The sequence below is a fragment of the Chiloscyllium plagiosum genome, chromosome 41, assembly GCF_004010195.1.
Source record: "Chiloscyllium plagiosum isolate BGI_BamShark_2017 chromosome 41, ASM401019v2, whole genome shotgun sequence".
NCBI lineage: Eukaryota > Metazoa > Chordata > Chondrichthyes > Orectolobiformes > Hemiscylliidae > Chiloscyllium > Chiloscyllium plagiosum.
Window position 1 is genome coordinate 14,488,000 of NC_057750.1, and position 24,284 is coordinate 14,512,283.

At 38.4% G+C, this 24,284-nt stretch overlaps 1 protein-coding gene across 1 annotated transcript in view; it reads left to right on the forward strand.

The window, feature by feature from the left end:
* Nucleotides 1-24,284, forward strand: part of LOC122542710 (ryanodine receptor 1-like) — a 393,921-nt gene that overhangs the window by 333,837 nt on the left and 35,800 nt on the right. Inside the window, exons 85-91 of the mRNA XM_043680690.1 lie at nucleotides 2,500-2,580; nucleotides 4,973-5,061; nucleotides 5,429-5,557; nucleotides 7,335-7,439; nucleotides 16,095-16,176; nucleotides 20,925-22,219; nucleotides 23,108-23,175. Of these exons, the coding sequence (XP_043536625.1) occupies nucleotides 2,500-2,580; nucleotides 4,973-5,061; nucleotides 5,429-5,557; nucleotides 7,335-7,439; nucleotides 16,095-16,176; nucleotides 20,925-22,219; nucleotides 23,108-23,175 (1,849 nt within the window). The remainder of the gene's footprint in view (nucleotides 1-2,499; nucleotides 2,581-4,972; nucleotides 5,062-5,428; nucleotides 5,558-7,334; nucleotides 7,440-16,094; nucleotides 16,177-20,924; nucleotides 22,220-23,107; nucleotides 23,176-24,284) is intronic.

Genomic DNA, 24,284 nt, shown 5'->3' on the forward strand with positions numbered 1-24,284 from the left:
AGAAGTTATAGAAGTAGTGTGAAGTGAAGACTTTAAGATTTTGAAATCAATGTACTGACAGGGATCCAATCAGGTGATGACATAGTAACAAGGTTGAAATGGCATCCTCAGCTTGATGATGTCATGAACAACAACAATAAACATAAAGCCATTTCTAAACACCCAAATCATACAAATATAATTGTCATGCATATTTCTATACTTCATATAAATGTATATATGTACATTTTAGTCCTAATTTGTTTCTAAACAAATTACTAATTCACTGGTTGTTATTGAGGTTGAATACTGTTAACATCTGAAGAGTTGTGTCAAATAACAAGTGCGTAGATTTGTGATTGAAATTTTGACTTAATATACCATTTCCCCCCATCCCCAAAAATATCACAAAACTTATATTTGTGAATCTTATCCCACCAATAACTGCTGTGTGACTTTGGTTCTTTATCTTAATAGCTGACATACATATTTAGATGGACACAGTACTAGTTAGAGCAAATATTTGTGGATTATAAACTAATCAAATTGCAAAACAGGAAAACTATGCAACACCAATGAGGTGTGTGCATAATCAATTCTACCTCAGCTACAGGCACTGATATCATCCTGCAGGTCAGTCCCAGAAATGGTGCAGCCAAGCCAAAATCAAAAGGCAGACAGGCTAACCTCACCTTTATTAGTTTAACCACTTGAAATTTACGTCTCAAGCTGACCAGTTCTAAGCGAGGAAGTTAAGTTGTAAATTACAGATAGAATACACCAAAAAAAAGTAGATTTGATTTTAACCTAGACTTTATGTCCTCTCAGGTTTCTTCCCTATCTTTCTGGAGGCTATGATCTGGTCCATTCCACAGATGTTTGCTGATTCACTATGACGTCCAGTTGTTTGGACCAGGTTGAGAGTGTTACCATTGGTTGTAGCGCAGAATTGTTACAGTGCATAAGGAGACCAAATGGCCTATTATGTATGTCTGCACCACAAACAAGCCTAATATCTCTTTCATCCAATATCTTGAGTGCATCCTTGCTGGATTAAATGAATATCAATCTGAAGCAGAAATTCCTGCTGATATAATCATCTTTTTAGTGTTGCCCCCACCCAGCCTTATTTACCTGGGTTTACCAAGGCATGATGCCATGCCTCTATGTCTATTGTAATGAGATTAACAAATTCACCACAAACCAGGAATCAGTGACAGATGCCTAGAAATCAGGCTGTCTTTCAGGAGATGCATGGCATTCAAAGTCCTTGAGTTAGCAGGCAGGAAGCATTGTGTCTATTTCTGACATGAATATATCACATGCCATATTAGATTAAAAATAGACAAGAGGTGTCCTTTAGCCACACTTAAATCTAATGTTAGTTGCTTTTATATAAGTAAGAGATACATTGCCTACTTGAGATCCCTAGAACGAGATGGAAAAGAGGCAAAGGGAACTCAGAGCCAGGAGTGGCAGTGCATATTCATGGAAGAAGAATACTCCTGGTCAACCAGGATGAAGTGAAAATACTTGTTTCTGAATGTGGATCCAGAATGGCCCAGGAGTATTCCCCTCACTGCACAATAAGCTACCTACAAATATCACAGGCGCACCTAACCTAAGGTTAGTTCACCCCTTCTTCCTTTCCGACTGTGTGCTGCTGGTTCAGCATCCCTAATCTCTGGTGTCCTTCAACCCCAGTTCTGAAAACCAGACTTCACAGCCCAACAACTCTCCTTCCAATCCCAAACCCCTAATCTATTCCCTCACCCCAGCCTTGAAAATCCTTCCCTATTTCATCCTCCCCCAAAGCCACTGTTGATTTAGAATTATTTTTTCTCCCGATACTTGTGATTTCCCCTCGACTCCACCAATCACTCAGTTGTTACCTTGAACTCTGCCATTTGTATGTAAGGTGAATATTTCTACAAAAGGTTAGTGCCCAAATTGGATGTTGCAGAATCTTCTGTCATCTCATACAGTGTGCTAACCCATGAATCTACTGTTGATAGCATCATTTAAACTGAATATATGGTGCCAAGGGCAGGGTAAATTTATGCAGGGCATCTCCCACTCAACAAGCTTAATGTTTTTCTGGGCCTTCCATGTCTTCTGTTCTAAAGTCATGATGGACAAACAGTTCCCTGGCAAGTTCATGTCCATTATTCTGATTTTTTTTTCACTTTATTGGATCCCTATTTACCATGAGGAGCAATATAAAATTAAAGTTATTTGCATTCCAATTACCCCTCCTCCTCGGTCCAAAGGTAACAGTCTAAAGAGAGATTGTGAGTTGGACAAGTACATGTCCTCTGATTTTCTTAAGTGCTGGAGGAAGGTTAGTTCTTTCTTAGTTTCACCTCAGGGATGTCATCATACATTCATTTCTGTGGTTTGAGACTGAAGAAATTACAATTTCATTACTAACAATGGCTTACTTAAGAGGCGCTAATTTATTTTGTGCTGTTCTGAAGACTATGTTTCTGCTGCAAGATAATAATTTGTCTTTCTGTGTAGGTGAGAAGGTGATGTCAGATGATGAATTTACTCAAGATCTCTTCAGGTTTCTACAGTTGCTCTGTGAAGGACATAACAATGGTATATAACAATTGTGCTTCCATATTACAATCAGTTTTCTCAGAAAATAATTTAATATGCAAAATATTAAGCATATATGCGTATAAATAAATGCTTAATTATTTTGAGGTGGAGGCAACTGAGAAAAGTCTGAGATACGTGAGAGAGTTGTAGCTGGGTGTTGGGCATTGAAAGACCCAAAGCTGCTAACATAGCTCTCTATGGGGACCCATTAACTGCCTGGTCTCGTTTACCTCTGACCAGTTGCCTTTACTTCTGAAATGGATGGAAGCTGTAAGCAGGTCAATGAAAAATGGATGGCATTTGGCCAGATTGAGAATGTGGATGAAATCTGGTGCAGCAGCAGCCTAGACTTTGCTTGTGGGGCCCAACCTTGTACAAAAGTCCTGCTCCTTCTAATACTGTAAAGCTAAGTTTAAAACTTGGTTTCACTGGTAATGTCCCTACGATTGGACCAGAAGGTCAGAGTTCAAATCCCACTTGTCTTGGATACGTGTTGTAAAGTCCGAAGAGGTTGATAAATTTAGTGAAAACTAGGGGCTTTTCTTTCCCAACACAAATTAGTGAGTGAAGAACCCAGATACATATCCTACTCAAGATCCTATTAAAATTCCAGTGTATTTCTGGTTGCATTAGTATATGTTAATGAGGCTGCTGCCTGAGTCATTTAAGGACTTTAGCAGTCTGTAAAAACAGTGAGGTTGTTCTAAGAAGTAGGTTTGAACAATTCTGAAAATATGTGAAACAAATAACATGCATAAACAATGTTAATGTTCTTGAAACTGAGTACATGAATAAAAAAGACTAAATACAAATTATTTTGTGTAACTTACCCACAACCTTATCCTTTGGTAATGAATTGATTGGATAAATTACAATGAAAAGCAGCAGTGTAACATTAGTGAGTAAATAAATTACCGTCTGTAGAATGCTAAGTCAATACATAACATGGAAAAAATAAACCTAATAAGTGATACCAATGCAAGGAACCCACACTATTACTTCAAGGTAAACCAGGCCAGTAGGACATAAATTGAAATCAATGGGAGGTAAATTTAAACGGAATACTTATCTTAAAGAAACTTTACATTCCTGAACATTTAGATAATCTGGTGATTTAGAGATTAGTGGAGTTCAGAATGCAACTGAAATCTAGGCTGAGTGCATTTGAAGACCAAAAGAATATTGTTGATGGCATTTCACCCTTGACGTTGACATTACCTATGCCACTATGTAGTATCTTTGAGTTCTTCTTCGTGTGGCATTTAAATGTTCCACACACCTATCACGAAAACCATGTATTTGCTACTGTACAGAGGTTTTGATGTTGTCGATAATTCCTCTGTCTTTTGAATGTCCTACTAGTGAGAGCAGACATTGACATGGAAAGTTAATTTCAACATCACTTCCAGTGTGTCAGTGCAGTCTTTGCCCATCAGAGGACCAGAGTGTCTAATGGCAAGGATCTCAAATCAGACACCAAACTCAGTCTACAGGGAAGCAGCATAAGCATTGGAGGTATGGGCAGTTATACCCATTGCTTCAGATCCCTTGAGAAAGATCACCAGTAATGCCTCTACAAAATCTTACAAATCTATTGGCAGGAGAGGCGCTCAAATATCAAGGTCCTCTCTCAGGCCAACACCCCTGGTATTGCGACTCTGGTTACATTCCAGGAGTGTAGAGGAAACACTTCAAGGATGTTCTCAAAGCCTCCCTGAATAACTGCAATATTCTCACCAACCTGTGAGACTCTGAAGGTCAAGATTCCCCAGTTTGGCAAAGAAGCATCCACAAATGATTTTAAGCCTCTCCAGCAAGCCCAGGTGGAGGCTAAATATAAGCCACAGAAGGAGCATGCAGAAATCTGAGCAACCCATCCACCTACCTCAGCAAAATCTACTTGCCCCACCAGAATTTGCAGATCCACGATTAGACTGCTTAATGATCTCAGAACCAACAATGCCAGAACAGAAGAAAGTTATCCTCAATCCTGCTGAAGAAGAGATGCTGTTATAGTGTAAAGGAAAGAACAATAATTCAATCCAGTTGTAATTGTGTTGGTGTGTCAAAAATCATCAAACATTTTTATAGTTAGCTGCTAGGACTTAATGGTTAAAGAATATAGTTAATTCTGAAGCAGCAAGCATTTGTGGATATATATATATTTAAAGTTTATCCATCCATAAGGAATCTGTTTGAATTCAGGACAATGTAGTTTTTTTTATATATGATCTACTTGTAGTACTCTGACTAGAAAGTGGTGAATATTCCTCTCAGTGCAGTAAAGCCCAAACAAAATTCAAAGTGCCATCACAAATGTAAGAAGCTGAAAGAAATGCTACACTTAGGGAAAAGCTATGCTAACACTGAAAATGCATTTTAATTTCAGATTTCCAGAATTACCTGCGAACTCAAACAGGTAATACCACAACTATCAACATCATTATCTGCACTGTCGACTACCTGCTTCGTCTACAGGTACAAATTTGTTTTAAAAGGTTTGATGCTTGATGTTTATATTTGGCTGAAATTTCAAATAAGAAATCTGTGTAATAGCCTATTCAATCTCAGTCTACTAAATGTGTATATAATCTCATTCAACATCGAACAACAGCACTATAAACATGCATAATTGCAACTGTGTAAAGAATAAACTCAAAAAGGAAGAGCTATTAGTCTCTGTATTGAAGGTAGAGAGAACCAATTGCTGCAAGTTCCTTCCTTCACTTTAAGGAAGATCTTCCTCCTGTTGTAAATAAGAAAATGTAATTTATCATTGTGGCGTTATGAGCTGTTTGGAATTCTTACTATTTTATTCTGATCCTGTTGTTCCTGACCGGCCTAGGAATCCATCAGCGATTTCTATTGGTACTACTCTGGGAAGGATGTTGTTGATGAACCAGGAAAAAGAAATTTCTCCAAGGCTATGGCAGTAGCTAAACAAGTGTTTAACAGCCTTACTGAATATATTCAGGTAATGAAATGTTGCCCATTATCACACTACAATCTCTGTTACAGGTTAAACTTGACATTCAGTGCTCGTAAAATCACAATGTCTCCTCATAATGAAGCCTCTCAACCTTGCAATCATCCTTGTTAATTTTTTTTTATCGTTGCTATTGCCTTTAGATGATATTCAAAGGCAGGTACCCAACTTGGGCACAGTATTTTAGATGGTGATCTGTATAAGTTTAACTTTATGTTTTTACTTTTGTATTCTATGCCACTAATGATATAACCTTGCCTCCATCTTCCCAGGCAGTTATCTGATTTAAACCAAACTGTTTGCAACCACACTGTCAGATTTGACCCCATTATGAGCTTTCAGCCACATGTGTGTTCCCTCATCATGATCACCTAATTTTCTTTTTAATACTTCAACCATGTGAAATTCTCATCCATACCTTTTTAACTCTGAATTTGACAATTCAAATTATCTCCTGACTGGACTCCCATCTTCCTTCCTTCTGTAAACGTGGGATCCCCAAATTATGCTGTTTGTATCCACTAGGCTGAAGTAAAGAAGGCAATGCAGTAAAAATAACTATGAAGGAAATATTTTGAAGGTTAGAGTGGAACTGTGATAATGTCAGCCAACTGGTAATAACTGATGTTTTGGAGAGACGGTGTCAAATCTCACACAGCAACTGGTGCAATTTATACTCAATTAATAATTTTGGAATTGAAAGCCAGTCTCAGTATGGCAATCATGAGAATTTTTCAATTGTTATTTTAAAAACCCACCTGATTCACTCGTGTCTTTTTAAGGTAGTCCTGTTACCTAAATCCTAACCCCTAGCACATTAGTTTTATGTCAGCTCCTTTTGGTTCAGCACCTCAATTTTAAAATTATCTCCTTGTTTTTAAATCCTTGCGCGGCATCACTTTTCTATTTCTGAGGCCTCCCCTCCTCCAACCCTGCAGTCCTCCAAGATTTGTCAGCTCATCTTCTCTTGCACAACCACGTTTAATCAAACTGCCATTGGTAGACATGCCTTCAGCTGTCAGTCAGCCTGCTGTCTACCGATCAAGCATTTTGAATCCTTCACCAAAGAAATATGTTATTGCTATTGATAAATCCTAAAATTGCAATTATTTACAGATTTATTAATTTCTCGCTCCACTTTTAAAGAATTGCTTATCCAATTCCAAAACAACCTGAATTTAAATTTTGATAAAATTCTACACCCTCTTCATGATCCCAAATAATATGAGATATTTCATTTTTCTTAATTAAATTTGATCAAGCATTTATTTTCCTAGCATTCTCGACAACTTCGTGTATGTGCCTTTTGATATTGTGCCCACATACCTGCGTCCAGATCCACTTTCAATGGTCCTAACACTAACTCTCGTGAGACATGAGTATTTACATCTCTAAATAGTATACATTAACCACTACGCTCTTATTTTCAAACTTTGTGCAACATCATTATCATCTCTCTTTAATTGTGTGCCTTTATATTAGCAATATATAAAACACTTTGAAAATGAATGTGTGCAATTATCCATTGAATTTATTTTAGTAAATTAAAGTTTATCAATGTTCTTTCAATACTCTTATGATTTCAGACACTACATGACTTTTGTGAGTTGTAGTTTGTCATAAATAACCTCATGTTCTTATTTTAAAAATATTTGATTTGAATCTTTTTGCATAATTCATTTTTTGATGTTGCTGAAATACCAAAGCAGCCCAAAAACCCTATTGGTGTTTGGTGTGAACGATGTTATTGCAAACTCCGTTACAGGGTCCGTGCACTGGTAACCAGCAGAGCCTGGCTCACAGCAGATTGTGGGATGCAGTTGTTGGATTTCTTCATATCTTTGCACACATGATGATGAAGCTCGCACAGGTAAGTGGCTATTCCAATAACAAATGACTTATTTCATCCTTTTTCACACCATTTATCTGAATGTCATTGTGTTTCATTTAATATAATATTGCTCATTATTACAAAGAGAGCGGAGCAGTTCAGTATATTAAAGCAAGCTTTTTGAACTTCCAAACGTCAGTCAGGTTGCAACACAAATTGTCAAAATGAAGTTCTTTTCTCTGATATTAGTTTCGGATCCTATAGTGCAGAGTAAGGTTCAACAATATTTCTAACTTGAATCAGATAGTCACGATTTCTTTCTTAATTCAAGTATGTAATTAAAATAAATTGACATATTGGCATGCTAATTTGAAGAAACAATTTCAATAAATTTTAACTACTTTATTTGTTATTATTTGTCATCTTGCTCGGAGTTGATCCTCAACAGTACGATCAAAACCTTTTTGTGTTTATTTCTTTATTTAGCTACTCAGTCCTAAATTAGAAAAAGGCTTTAATCCCCTAGAATTTGCACTACAAATAATCTTGAACTTTCATCATCAGTGTCTCTTTATGTTTCTGACAGTGCCATTGTTGTAAAAGCACAATATTGCTGGTGCTTGAAATCTGAAATTAAAAAGAGAGAATGCTGGAAAAACTTAGCAGGTCTGGCAGCATGTGTGGAGAGAGAAATAGAGTTAATGTTTTGAGTCCAATATGACTCTTCTTGAGAACTGCAATTATTACAGCTGGTTCAGATTTATTAGTAGTATGTTGTGACAACAATTTCTTAAAAGGCTGTTGAGTGAATGCTAAACCATACATTATGAAATTACATGGAATGTCATCATTACTTGTCAAAGAATGTCCGTATAAATACTGTAGCAGTAATGTTGCCTCAGGTATTTCTTAGAGAGTACCTAAGTGCGAATTACAGAAATATTTACAGTTCACTTGAAAACATGAAGGATTTATTTCTGTAGCAGTAGTATGTTTGGATGAAAGATTGTGTACTTTTAAAGGAAAACTGTAGGGAAGATGAATTAATTTAATCCATTTCCCACTGAGTGTCTAAATGTCGTTTTTATTCTGATGAATAACAGATGCCTGATAATCGAGGATCCAGAAATAGCGTAAGAATTTTGTGTACCGCAGCTGCCATCTCATGCAAGTTGTTTGCCATAAATGCTGTCATTTTAATTTTTCATTTGGGCACATATCTCTGTAGTTTCCTGTTTCAGTGGTAAATCACTCTTGCTTTCGATGAGAATTTTCAAGCCACTGGTTAATTTAAACTGGAAGTAAGTGGCCTCAGTATCACAAAACACAAGGGACAGAAAGTACACGCCAAGCATCCATTTCAAGAACTGTGTCTTTTCTCTTAGTGTACAATATTAGAATGTTTCTTTAACATCAGATTTTTTTTTTAACCTGAATGGAAAGCTGCAAAATTCAATCTTCTTACTTCAACACCAGTCTACCTCACCAGAAATAACTAATGTAATTGATTTCTTCTTGGTCAAGACAATAATGCCAAAAAAAGTTCATAAATTACTAGAATCTCAAACACAATTTCACATAATCTGGATTAAAATGTTTCCAATATATCATAAACAGATTAGAGCACCTAATGGTTGTGAAAGAAATCTTTTGACCTTCTATTTATGATGTATTCATTCCTTTAACAAAATTTCATTGATAACAAAATTTTCATTTTTTTTGTAATAGACATTGCTTTATAAATACACACATCTGTAAACAAATATGAAATGGATGTTGGAACGGTGTAGTTCCTGTTCTCTGAAAGTCTCACTTGTGTACATCATAATGAAATATTGAAGTTTATTAGACCATTTATGTTGTGCCTAATTTTGCTCACCACTCACTTGCTATACATTTATTATCTTCTACCAGGAGTGTAAAACAGTCTCGCTCACCAGTAATATTGACATTATTCTGTGATTAGCTAGCAGGGAAAACATTTGTGATGTTGAGATTTTGGTATTTCACAAATATTATTGTAAACAAATATGAATATGGGGCAATCCTGGAACTAAACAACTCACAGCCGTCTTGTTATGGAGCCAGCACCATTACATTTAGGCTATCAAGCTGATACATTAACTGCACAATTGCTTTTATCTCTAACACACAAAAGGAATGAATATTTACATGATTGTATATCTTCCACTTGCTCCCATGTATAATTTTGCTTCTGGATAATACATTTGCCAATTTTTGCATTAGCGATTGCATTAACGTAGCTGCATAATTTCCAGATAAATTACTACCAGGTTTTTCATTTTATAGGAAGAGTGTTAATTACATTTTAAGACTTCCTTTTAATGATTTTTTTTGTTCAAATAGTCTCACTTATTGTGAGATGGGATTATATCCTGAAAATGCTTAAGGATTTAGGAAATAATTTTAAATCAAACTCTGATGGCAAATGAACAAACAAACTAGTGTGATGCTGTAAAACTGCAGTCTATTGTGTTTGTCCATAATCTATAGTCCTAAAATCAACAAGCACATTGACTTTTAATCCCATTTACCACCCCTGAGAAAAAGAACAGGAAATGACATCATCGACCCAAGGAAACCTAAATACATAAATAAAAAGCGGGCCATATCATCGGTGCTTCACTGATGATGTTACCTAGTATGGTGATGAAACGTCTGAAAACAAACCTTCCAGCTCAGCGAGCAAACTTACATCCAGAACCTCAACCTGAGCCTACAAATCTTCTCAAAACTTGCTATACCTGAAATTATTAGATTACTAGTTGGTAACATAAGCATTTTACTAGTGGTTATACAACTAAAGCTAATCTTTCACATAGTCAGAAAGTCTCCATTTATGAGTTGCGATTTTTTCAAAAGTCAGAATTGTATTTCCCTGTCACTTGAAATAGATTGTTTATTTTGAGAGTTTACAGTGCCTTGGATTCTTGTGCATTTGTTGTCATTTTTATTTTCATTTGTGTGAGAAACATAATGGAGTAAGGTAGAAGCTGAAATTTAAGAAACTTTCTATGCAATTTTTGTGCATCAAATGGATACATTTGACATTGCACAAATAAAGTTAAGTCTCTGAGAGATAGAAAGGTTGTTCATAAGTATTCACTTGTGACAGAGTACTCACAAGAAACCCAGTTACACCTCATTTTATGAGATGTAACTTTTTTGAGGAATTTTACAGCAAGATTAATCGCTTAAAAATGTGGAAGTTCACATCAAATTAATGATTTCAAATTGATTTTTACCTGTGTGGAGCCAGGCTACAACAATATTTCCTGTAGGGAAGCAGTGAATCATTTACCAGAAATGGATCATATGTAGTTCTAAAAGAATCACGAGCTCCAGTCATTGTTTGTTTTTTTGCCATACAAGACAATTATTTTAATTTCCCACTTACAATCCACCAAATAAAAGTATAAATTCTACAAATTGGATACTGCTATCGTTGAAATTATATCTAATGGTGATCTCTCAATTTCACATGGCCCACTTTTTTTATTTAAACAGGTTGTTGAAGGAGGTTCTTCAGTATCATGTATAGATGTTCTCATTTTATTCACTTTACCTCATTGACAGCAGGTAGACTGGACTGGAGGCATACCATCATATTGTAGTACATCCTATCATCTTAAACTATAATAATGACAGTAATGCTCCATACGGTAGGAAAGTAACATGTAACAAGATTTGAGTGTTTTTAACAAATTCAAACTTGCTTTCAATATTGTATTGAAGTCTTAATAAGCCTTCCAAAATACATATAAGGCCCTTCATGTAGGTTACAAAAAGATTTAATGGTTTTGTTCTACGGATAAAATTTCCATGTATTTAAGTTTTGAAAAAATCAGACTAATTTATAAAGAGGGACTAGACCATATTATTTCACCATGAACAGTATAAGAACAAAGGTCATTGTATAACCTCAGGTTTGATGCCATTTTAATGTGTAATATTTATTATTTGTTATCATGCAAAAAAGGAACATTTTTGGATTAAAACACGGCACGAGGTACGTTTTAAACATTAGTTACTAAATTACTTGTCTTCACCAAAACCAATCTGCACCATGATTTCGTTTTTGAAAACAGGATATTTTAATTCAGCGTAATAGTTTCTGGAGCGTCTTAAGTAAAGGAAAGCAAAATGTCTGAAGATTTGTTGTGTTAAAGTTGTTGAACATAAGAAATAGGAGCAGGGGTAGACCATGTGGCCTTTCCAGCCTGTTTCACCATTCTATATGATCATCGTTAATCTTCAGCTTCAACTCCACTTTCCCATCCACTCTGTAACCTTTTAATTTCCCGACAGACCAAATATCTGTCTATCCCAATCTTAAATTTATTCATTGGTAAAGCATCCATAACTCCCAAGGAATAGAAAATTCAAAAGATTCACAAACCTTTGTAATATATTTTTTCATCTCAGTCCTAAACGATCCTGAGATTGAGCACCCAAGTTCTCGATTGCTCAGTCAAGGGGAAACAGCCTCTCAGTTTCTACTCAATCAAATACTTCTGAATCTTCTATGTTTAAATTAGATTACTTGACATTTTTCTAAACAGTCCAGTTAATAGGGTGAGTAAACTAGGGCCATATCATAATAAGACAACCCTGTCATCCTAAGGACCAATTTAATAAACCTCCACCGTACCACCTCAAAGGTGATCTCACTGAAGCCGTGTACATTTGTAACAAGACTTAGTTATTCCTTTACTCAATCACCTTGCAATAAAGTCCAGCATGACAATTTGCCTTCCAAGTTGCTACTGTATCTTCATGCTAATTTTGTGTTCCCCATAGAAGAACACAAGTCCATCTGAATATCATAATTTAAAAGTTTTGCTTTCTAAAGAAAAATCTGATTTTCTATTCTTGCAAACAAATGTTTCACACTTCTCCATATAATACAGCATCTTGCTGCCCACTCTCACAATTTGCCTCTATCTCTTGGCTGCCTGTCTCAATTTTTCCTGCAGCTTACCTTTCCACCTAACTTCGTATCATCAGCGAATATAGATACCTTTCTCTCTGTTTCTTGAAGCCATTGATATAGATTGTAAATTGTTGAGCCCTTGGCCTAATCTTTGTGGCCCTTCAATGGTCACAGCCTACAAACTTCAAAATGACCAGTTTATGCATGAAAAGGTAGTGACATAATATTTGAGTGAAAATTTAATATTTTCCTTCTTTTTGTGAGCAAGACAATGAGTTACTGCACATCTAAAAATATCTCTGCATTATCATTTGAGAGCTATATTTTCTACCAATCTGGACTAAGTGGTTTCTAGCCTGCTTGACTCTTCAACAATATGAGATTGCTATATCCTTTTCTTCAGCTAAATTTATCTCCTAAACAAAGTTTGCTGAAGAATTCCCAATTTTAGTATCAACTGAAATGATCTTGAATGTTCAAAGTTAGCCTGAATGATACTAAATTCCTGCTGCTAAATAACTGTCAAGAAATTAATGTTCGAGGAGCATTCTAAGCTGGAAGTGGAACATAACAGCATGAGTACAAAAGGGAAGAAAGAAAAGGCCATGTTTAGAGAGGGATACAATTACTCAAAACACTGCAAGTAATGCAAATGTCATTTATCTGTTTTCTTTTGGTTTGATGCAGTGTGTATGAGAGGCTGTACCTCACCTGTCACCAAACATCTGCATTTTGTCAGCTCCTAATAATCTGGCCTGCAGCTGAAGAGCAATGGCCAGAAGCCAGGTTTATGATGTGATGATAATCATTACCCTGGGTCCTTGCACACATTTAACTGTGAATTTCCACAGCATCAAGATACAAATCACTGCCTGTTTGTGGACTAACGTGACCCATTATGCCACCTTTTGCATTCAGAACATTGAACACTTGCATGTAACATCATGTTTTCTTGCAATCAAGTACTTTTCAAAATATATTTCAAAGAAAGGGCTGCTGTTCTATAATCTACTGATTCAAGTACTATGACTTTAATTGAACTCACCTGAGAACTGACCACAGCCCATCCCCAAACAACTTGGACAGCCAGATCCAAATGATAGGTGACCAAGACCCGACTGATCTCTGTGCAACTCCCCAACTGACACCATCCATCTCAGACTGGTTGAGCTGGACCTGCTGGACTCATTGTGGTCACTCCCAGGATTACAATGATATGGAACCCCTGAACCTGACTGCACCAATGGGCCCGCTGACCATGTCTGAACCAATGGATTGAGATTAAACACTGTCCTTGACTTATTGTGGCTGGGCTCTCTGACTGAAGGCTGCCTATCTTGACTTGATCAAGGACTACTCCCTTTACACTGTGAGATAAGACCAGATCACAACACTGTGCTCCTCCTCCCAACTTACAAGAAGTTGAAGCGTAGAAGGTAGTACAGTGCTAGTCTGAGGCAGTGGAAGAGTTTATGTGGGACTGCTTGGAATCTCTGCCTCTTGAACTGATTGGCTGTCTTGGCTATTCAGAGGGCAGTTAACAGTCAACATCACTGGTGTGGGTTTGAGTCTTATGGAGGCCAGACCAGGTAAAAATGACAGATTTCCTTCCGTAAAGGACATAAAGATTTTTTTTTCAAAATAATGATTGCAAAATCACCATTAGACTAGCCTTTCATTCCAAGTTTTTTTGAATTCAAATTCCACAATCTGCCATGGTGGCACCCACTTACGTCCCAAGAAAACTTGCATGGTCTTTGTGAGATTAATTAAGTCAGTCCAGTGAGATTAACACTACACCACTTCTCCCCATATCGGTAAGTCTTGTTGAGTCTTGCTGATTGTCCATATATTGATTTCCATTGAAAGCAAAGTCAGAAATCACATGACACCAACTTATAGCCCAACAGGTTCATTTGAAATCACAAGCTTTCAGAACGCTGCACTTCTATCAGGTGAAGCCTTCGCTAGCCTAAAGAGCTGTGGTCCGAAAACTTGTGATTTCAGATAAACTTGTTAGATTATAACCTGGGAGAAAGTGAGGACTGCAGATGCTGGAGATCAGAGCTGAAAATGTGTTGCTGGAAAAGCGCAGCAGGTCAGGTCAGATTATAACCTGGTGTTGTGTGACTTTGTCCAACCCAGTATAACAGCAGCACCTCCACATTATTGAAAGCAACAGTGTTTTGTGTAGGAATTCACAGTATGCATTATGTACAAAGACATTTTCAGAAGAAATTGAAGACCAAACATCACTATCGCTTGTTAGGTATGGTAAAATAACTTGTCAAATTGTACACTATTGGGTCTTATGTTAGCAAAATGAGTACTTTTGCATTATAAATCTCAATAGTTATTTATATTTCCTGACTTTAGTTTTGCAAATATCGCTTTTGTATCCTATTCTAGTATTTCCATAATATGCCTATTACTTCTCTTTTGTTTGCTATTTTGAGCATAATAATGGATTTGTTTTAATGAAGAATACTGTTATGCAGAACTATTTAGACAAATATACCTGATACTGGAAAAATGCCTTTGGGCAGTTGTAGAGGTGTAACTTAACTAATGTTAATCTTCATTGCTTATCATGGCACTAAAATCTTCAAATCGGGTATTAGTTACGGCAGTTAACAGAGATAGCTTTTCACTTTAATGCTCCCAGTGGTAGGCGCTGACAGTGCAGTCTTCAGAAAATAGAATCCTGTGGAAGTCTGGTTTTATTTTCATTTTGATCATCTGATTGATGAAGAATACTGGAATTCCTTTAATCTGATGAGCTTCATCAGTGAATTAACATCTCCCTACCCACTCTTATGTAGAGCTGGTCAAACATTCTGAGCACTATTTAAATGCTTTTGTCACTTCCAGGCTCGGTTATTTCAGTGCTGTTCCAGAGGATGTTTTACATTGGCAGCATTAAATCTCTTTATCTTACCTCACTCCTCACCTCCATCCTTGCCTATCTGCATACACTTCCAGTGCATAAACCTCAAAATAAAGATCTCATCCTTGTTTTAATCTCTTGACTCTTCACTGTCAAGGTTTAGGCAACTTCTTCCAGTCCTCCCAGCACTCTCCCAGCCTCCAATCCAACTCTGTTCCTCTTGAACCATTTATGCTATTAGCCACCTTGACCTAGAAATCCTCCTCAAACTTCTCCATCTCCCTCTCTGCCTTAAAATCCTAATTTTCATCATATTTCTCTGAAGCCCCATTTGATGTTTGAGTGCTTTCAGTTGTGGGTTAGTACAGTGTTCATCTGCAGACTGAACAGAGTCATGTGTTCCTGTGAGTGTGCACTTTCCTTTTGAAAAACGAACTATAATTAACTCTCACTTTTCACAGTTCCTGTTCACTAAGAGGGCATGAACCCCCACATTGCTTCCAAACGTTTTTTTATTTGTGTGTGTCTCGAATTCTAACCAGGAGGCAAACCCACGTAAGTTAATGTCTGAGCTGGTCACTCAGGCCCCAGTAACACTTCTCCTGTCTTTGCTTTCTGTTTTTATTGTTAATAATGCTTAGCCCAATGTAGGAAACTGCTTAATCACTCCAAACATTTTAACAAATTCACTACCAGGAAAGTTATTAAGCTTATCATCTCAACCACTTCTCATTGTGCCCTAAAATGTGACTACACTTTTTCTCTCACTCAGATGGAATGTTCATACCTTGCATTTAATTTGGTGGCAAGATAACATTGAAGTTCTGTGTTAATATTTTACTTGTGTTGACAGGATTCTAGCCAGATTGAATTGTTGAAGGAGCTCCTGGACTTACAGAAAGACATGGTAGTGATGCTGCTTTCATTACTGGAAGGTAAATACAATAGTGCATTGGGGTGAGAGAAGGAAACTTGTATTAGATGGAAAAAAACAAGCTAAAGCTTCATTCAGTTCAACAAGCCTTTGTACTGTCATGAATTAATCATTCCCTTCATTGCCTTGGGTGGCACAGTGGCTCAGTGTTTAGCACTGCAGTTTCACAGCACCAGGTCCCCAGGTTCGATTCCAGCCTTGGGTGACTGTGTGGATTTTGCACATTCTCCCCGTTTCTGCGTGGGTTTCCTCCAGGTGCTCCGGTTTCCTCCCACAGCACCAAAGATGTGCAGGTCAGGTGAATTGGCCGTGCTAAATTGCTCATAGTGTTAGTCAGAGGAAAATGAGTCTGGGTGGGTTACTCTTCGGAGGGTCGGTGTGGACTGGTTGGGCCAAAGGGCTGTTTCCATACTGTAGGAAATCTAATAGCCAGATCTTTCATATTGGAGGACAAGTTGTATCACTCAACACTAAAAACAGAATTGGGAATATTGTCATTCAGCTGTACAGGGCTTTACATGGTCTCCATATTTAAGGAAGGTTACATGTCCGTTGGAAACAGTACAGTGAAGGTTCACTAGATTGCTGTCTGGGATGTAAGGATTGTCCTATGATGAGAGGCTGAATAAATTTAGTCTGTGTTCTCTGGATTTATAAAGAATGAAAAATGATGGAGTCAGAGAAGCACAGGAAAGGCCCTTTTGGCCCGTTGGGTCTGCACCAATCAAAACAAGCACCTAACTATCCGAATCCAATTTTCCAGTTTATGGCCTGCAGCTTTGTATGTCTTGCACTTCCAAATATTACTTAAATGTTATGAGGGTTTCTACTTCTACCACTCTGACAGGCAGTGAGTTCCAGATTCCCACCACCCTCTGGTGAAAAGAATCTTTCCTTACATCCCCTCTCAACCTTCTGCCCCTTACTTTAAATCTATGTCCCTGGTCATTGATCATGCTCCCCCTCAATCTCTGTGCTCCAATGAAAACAACCTAAGTTTATCCAATCTCTCTTCATAATTGAAATTCTCCAGCCCAGGCAACATCCTGGTAAATCTCCTCTGCACCCTCTCCAGTGCAATCACATCCCTTCTATAATCTGGATTCCAGAACTGCACACAATACTCTAGCTGTGGCCTAAACAATTATAAACTCTATGCCTTGACTAATAAAGACAAATATCCCATAAATCATCTTAACCTGTTCCACTACCTTAAGGGATCACTGGACATGCACATCAAGGACCTTGGTGCTTGGCAACAAACCATACCAGGTGTCAGATCGCTTGGTGGGAGTGCATTTCGGAGATAGTGATCACACTTCCATGACCTTTAATCTACTCATAGAGATAGGAGCAGACAGTATGCGAAAGTACTTAATTGGGGGGAGGGGGAATTGCAATGCTGTTAGACCAGAACTGGGATGCCTAAATTGGGAACAGATGTTCTCAGGGAAATGCACAACAGAAATGTGGAGGTTATTTAGGAGGCACCTGCTGACAGTAATGGACAAGATTGTTTTACTGAGCAAGGAAGGGATGGTAAGTTGAAAGAACCTTGGGTGGCGAGGGATGTGGAACATCTAGTCAAGAGGAAGAAGGAAGCTTACTTAAGGTCGAGAGGCAAGGATCAAACAGGGCTTTAGAGGGTTACAAGCTAGCCAGGAAGGAACTGAAGAATGGACTTAGGAGAGCTAGAAAGGGGCTTTAGGGGGTTGGATTAAAAAAACCCAAGGCATTCTAGATGTACGTGAGGAACAAGAGATTGGCCAGAGTGAGGGTAGGGCTGATCAGGGATAGTGAAGGGAACTTGCAGCTGGAGTCGGAGGAAGTAGGGGAGGTCCTTAATGAATACCTGGCTTCAGTATTCACTACTGAGAGGGACCTTGATGTTTCTGAGGATAGCGTGATACAGACTGATATGCTAGAACAGGCTGATGTTCGGAAGGAGCATGTGCTGAAAACTTTGAAATAGCAAGGATAGATAAATCCACTGGGCCAGACAGGATACAGCCTAGGTTACTACAGGAAGTGAGGGAAGAGATTTCTGTGCCTTTGACGATGATCTTTGCATTCTCACTGTTCACTGGAGTAGTACCGGATGATTGGAGAGAGGTAAATGTTATTCACTTGTTCAAGAAAGGTAATAGGGATAATCCTGGGAATTGCACACCAGTCTTTTTTTTTAACAGTGGAGGGCAAAGTATTGGAGAGGATTCTGAGCGACATTAGCTTTATTAGAGATCGTGTGGCTTTGTGAGGGGCAGGTCATACCTCACAAACCTTATTGAATTCTTTGAGGATGTGACAAAACACGTTGATGAAGGTAAAGCAGTGGATGTGGTGTACGTGAGCTATAGCAAGGCATTTGATAAGGTTCCCCGTGGTAGGCTCTTTCAGAAAGTAAGGAGGCATGGGATACAGGGAAACTTGTCTGTCTGGATACAGAATTGGCTGGCCCATAGAAGATAGAGGGTGGTGGTAGTTGGAAAGTATTCAGCCTGGTGGTGTCCCACAGTGAACAATTCTGGAACTTCTGCTGTTTGTGATTTTTATAAATGACTTGGATGAGGAAGTGGAAGGATAGGTTAGTAAGCTTGCCAATTACATGAAGCTTGGTGAAGTTGTGGATAGTGTAGAGGGCTGTTGTAGGTCACAACAAGACATTGACAGGATGCAGAACTTGGCTGACAAGTGGCAGATGGAGTTCAACCTGGAAAAGTGTGAAGTCATTCACTTTGGAAGGTTGAGTTTGAATGCAGAATACAGGCTTAAAGGCGGGATTCTTGGCATCCATGTCCATAGATCCCTCAAAGTTGCCATCCACGTTGATGGGGTTGTTAAGAAGGCATATGGTGTGTTGGCTTTCATTAGCAGCAGGATTGAGTTCAAAACCATGGGATTGTGCTGCAGCTCTATCAAGTCCTGGTTAGACCACACTTGGAATATTGTGTTCAGTTCTGGTTGTCTCATTATAGGAAAGATGTGGAAGCTTTTAGAGAGGGTGCAGTGGAGAATTACCCTGCCTGGACTGGAGGGCATGTCTTATGAAGAAAGGTTGAGAGAGCTAGGGCTTTTCTCATTGGAATAAAGCAGGAGGAGAGGCGACTTGATAGAGGTGTACAAGATGTTGAGAGGCATAGGTAGAGTGGATAGCCAGAGACATTTTCCCAGGGTGGAAATGTATATGAAGAGGGGACATAATTTTAAGGTAATTAGAGGAAGGTTTTGGGGAGATGTCAGAGGAAGGTTCTTTGCACAGAGACTAGTGGGTGCATTGAATGCACTGGCAGCAGTGGTAGTAGAGCCAGAGAAAAATAAGGGGCATTTAAGTAACTCTTGGATAGGCACATGGAAGTTAGTACAATGAAGGGTATATAGGTTAGTCTGAACTTAGAGTAGGATAAAAGGCCGGCATAACATCGAGAGCTGAAGAGCCTGTACTGTGCTGTGCTGTTCTATGTACCTCTGATTCTCAGTGCTTCCCAGAATCATACCATTCATCATGTATTCCCTTGCCTTGTTTGTCCTGCCCAAGTGCATGACCCATAGTTATTCAGATTGAAACATACGGGTCCCGAAGGGGGATGATGCTGGCCTTTAGAAATGATGGATGTATCCTGACTCTGGAGGAACTCTCCCAGCCCATCCCAATTTCCAGTGCCCCAGTTTTTCCAAGTACGGGAGCAGAGTGGAATGCATTCCGAACTTGGCTAGCCCCATAGTGGGGTAGGTGTTTCCTGGAACCTGAAATTTGCATGGAGTCAAACCAGATTCTGAAGGATTTGTGGTTCATAGTCCTGAAAAGATTTGAGAATCATAGTCTGGATGAAAGACTCTTTTGAAAGCTAATCTTCCATAGGTTTAACTCGTGCCTTCCATAGGATTCAATGCCACACTACCCATTCCCAATGGAGTCTCACATCCTTTGTGCCAACCCACTGTACTCCAAACCTATACCTATTATACAAAACCAATGAACCCTATATAAATAATAGCATGTGATCTAAGGGAAAATCTTATCCATAAAGTAATAACTTCCCTTTCAACAAAGATTTAATAAGGTGCAGCTGAGAACCAAGACTACCATCCGTTGTTGAAGCTGGATGATGCAAGGAAATCATGGCTTGATTGACAGCTTTTTCTTTCCTCCAGTCTATTTTGTCAGTGGCTCAATGTTTGTTTACACAAAATTAAGTGATGCCAAGTACTTATAGTTTCCACCATTGCTTCTTCAAAGAGTTATGGATTAACAGTTATTTTAAGAATGTTATGAATGGCAATTTTTAAGCTTTTCCACATACAAAGGAGTTGTTACCTCTATCTATTCATAATTTACATTTGTTCAGGAGTGGCTGGAGGCATCTTGCTTCTGTACTCACTGAAATCCAATGTGCTGTTATCATTCCCCCTTCTGTTCAGTTTTGATTTCATCTTTCTATCCAGTCCTCCTCCAGCCTGCCCTTTGTTTCCTGATGTTGCATCGTCTATTGATGCCAGCAGGAGATTCTCCCCCTGCCTTTCTCAGTTACCTACATACTTTATTTCCGCTTCTTCAACTCAGCTCATAGCCCCATCAGATATCACCAACTGTGACATTAATCTACACGTAGTTCCCTCCTTTATGTAGAATTTAGCAATGTTTTTAATGAGAAAATGTAATCATTACATTCTATTTTTCATGATGTACACAACACACCGAAAAATAAAGAGTCGGTAAAACAATGGCATATTTTTATTTGTTACTTTCAGGAAATGTTGTGAATGGCACTATCGCTAAACAAATGGTGGATATGTTGGTGGAGTCTTCTAGTAATGTTGAAATGATCCTGAAGTTCTTTGACATGTTCCTGAAACTGAAGGACATTGTGGCGTCTGATGCATTCAAAGATTATGTGACTGATCCCAGAGGGCTCATCTCAAAGAAGGATTTCCATAAGGCCATGGACAGCCAGAAACAATACACACCTTCTGAGATCCAGTTCTTACTATCGTGCTCAGAAGCAGATGAGAATGAGATGATAAACTATGAGGAATTTGCAAACCGATTCCAAGAGCCAGCCAAAGATATTGGTTTTAACATAGCTGTGTTACTCACAAACCTATCTGAACATGTGCCTCATGACACAAGGCTGCAAAATTTCTTGGAATTGGCAGAGAGCATCCTCACCTATTTCCAGCCTTTCTTAGGCCGCATTGAGATCATGGGTGCCAGTAAGAAAATAGAGCGTATTTACTTTGAGATTAGTGAAGCCAATAAAACTCAGTGGGAAATGCCTCAAGTCAAAGAGTCTAAGCGACAGTTTATCTTTGATGTGGTGAACGAAGGTGGGGAATCTGAAAAGATGGAACTCTTTGTCAACTTCTGTGAGGATACCATCTTTGAAATGCAAATTGCTTCAAAGATCTCTGAAACAGATGAGGGGGAAAAGTCAGAAGATGAGGAAGAGGAAGGGGAGACCGTTGAGATGATAGAGGCTGAGAAAGCCTCTTCTCCAGGTGAGGCACCATCTGCCTTTGCAGCATTCCTTAGCAGTGTTGTTGACTTTTTTAAAATATTCACCTTTAAGAATATCAGAAAAAAATACCGTAAAATAAAGAAAATGACAATTAAAGAGATGGTGATGGCCCTGGTGACCTTCTTCTGGACTTTGTTCATTGGCATTTTACAATTTATCTATAGCATCTGCAGTGGCTTCTTCATGATAGTATGGAACACCTTGTTTGGAGGTGGTTTAGTTGAAGGGGCCAAACATCTGACAGTTACTGAACTCCTGGCTAGTATGCCTGATCCTACTCAGGATGAGGTCCATGCTGATCTTCCTGACATTAGTAAGGCAGAGGTTGAGGAAATGACTGTGCAATTGGAGTTTGAAGATCAAGCTAAAGAAGAGGAAGCATCTGAGAAGCCTGATACAAAAAGAGAAAGCGGCCAATTAAGGATGAGCTCCCCAGAGTCGAGCCTGGGACTTGGTGACATTGTGGAGTCCACACCAGTCGAACCTCCAACCCCTGAGGGAACACCACCAAGTTTCAGAAAAGTGAGGGTAAGGACCTTACAATTCTTTCCAGCTTAAAAAAAAAATCATCAAACCAGGCCTCAGATTTAATTCCACTTTAAAGATAATAGCATGAATACATTATCTGTTAGCTATCATTTTCCTTTCCAATTTGAATTCTTTATATTCATGGGTTCTACGCCAAAGGCAGTCTGACCCACAGCACCCCCTTTGCTGTTAGGGATAGGACATGTAGATGGGTCCTAAATCCACCTCAGCCAGAATGGGACTCGAACCCCCAATCTGATCCACGTTGGCTGTCTAGCTAACTGAGTCAATCGGCCCTCCCAGGAGCTTAAGATGCTGTGGTATTTGCAGTTTTACGTGGGTAATCTAGAGCTATGGACAATGAAGATAGAGGCTCCAATGGTGTTTCCGTACAAGGCTGAACAGGAATCTCACCCACTCTTACCCTGCTATTGTTCCAAGTCCTAGGGTGGAATTCCAGCCTGGAGCTTCTGTCTGAGATGCAGAGGCACTAACAACTGTGCCACAAGACAACCTATTTGAATTGACAATTGAATATGAAGAGAAAAATAAACATTAAACTCTAAAGCAAGTAAGCTATAAATATTGAGGCTGCACTTTGTTTCTTCTCCAATTTAGTTGATTCTTATACCAAAATTCAACCTAAATGGAAGGACATTGAATAAAAAATGGATTGTTACTTGGTGGAGTATAGAAAACTGCAGTATGCATTTTTATCTCATAATCGCTTGGGCCGGATTAAATCTTGACATGTTCATCTTACCTTCCTCTAACTGCTGTTTCATCAGAGGCCAGTGTTGAGACTTTGCCAAGAGTTTTTATTTCAATACCTAGACCTACAGTAAATGTTGTTATAGCATTGCAAAATGCTCTCTTACTTTTTAACAGCAACAGATTGAATCTGAAATAGAAACCAAGGAAGAAGATCAACTCAAGACTGAAGCTGAGAAAGCAGAGTGAGTCCTTCCAACATTTTTTAATCTTCAGCTTTTTTTTTTAAAAGGGCATGGATGTGGAAATATGACTTCATATCAGCAAAATAAAAATGTTTCTTTCTTAACAGTTCAGCCCTATCGATCATTTAAAAAATAATGTTGATAAATAGGATGTCAAATTGAAATACAATACAAAAGACTGTAAGACAAAGCCAGTTAATAGTTTCATGTGCTAGAAGACTCAATATAAATTTAAGTTTTGATTTTCATTCCCTTAAATGAGCCCAATATTTTGTTTGCATTCTGTACTGCTTTATGAACCTGCATTTGATATTTTTAACGATTGTGAGTTTTGCCCCTCTACTCCACTTAGATTCAATTTTAAAGCCATTGGTGGGCCATTTTTACTTTTCCTACAATCTGTTATGAAGGCGTGGTTAAATGAAATATGAAATGCATTACTCTATAATCAAAAGTAACAATTTACTTACCTAATTCCAACAGTGGACAGATTTATAGAACCACTTACAAACTTAACAATTCCCCTCTAGCTACTAACTATTCCCGAATAAAACAAAATTCTGTTATGCTGTTCCAACAAAATACAAGTGCCAATTAAATAACAAAACAGTAGAATTTACTCACTCAAAATTACAGCTAGAATGTGTGTTCCAGAGTGCTCCATGCCATCTTCACTGATCTTCTTTAAGGAATGCCTCCTTGTTCAAATTCTTGTGTCAGTAATGCCTCTCTATGTCAAATTTTTGTGTCAGTTCTTCTGTCAGGAATGTTCCCTCTGTGAATTCTGTTGTCTGGAATATTAACAAAGAATGCCGCACTGCCTTTATTAGTTAGGTGGTGCTTTCTCTGAGAGCCGAAAGTTGTTATGTCTTGGAAGTTGGCTCTCTGCCAATTTTCAAATGCCCTCTTCTTTCATACCCTTCTTACAATCGGATTGGTGCGAGGTTGTCTAAACCATCAGATTTAAATTTATAGACTCATAGAGATGTGCATCATGGAAACTGACCCTTCGGTCCAACCCGTCCATGCCGACCAGATATCCCAACCCAATCTAGTCCCACCTGCCAGCACCCGGCCCATATCCCTCCAAACCCTTCCTATTCATATAC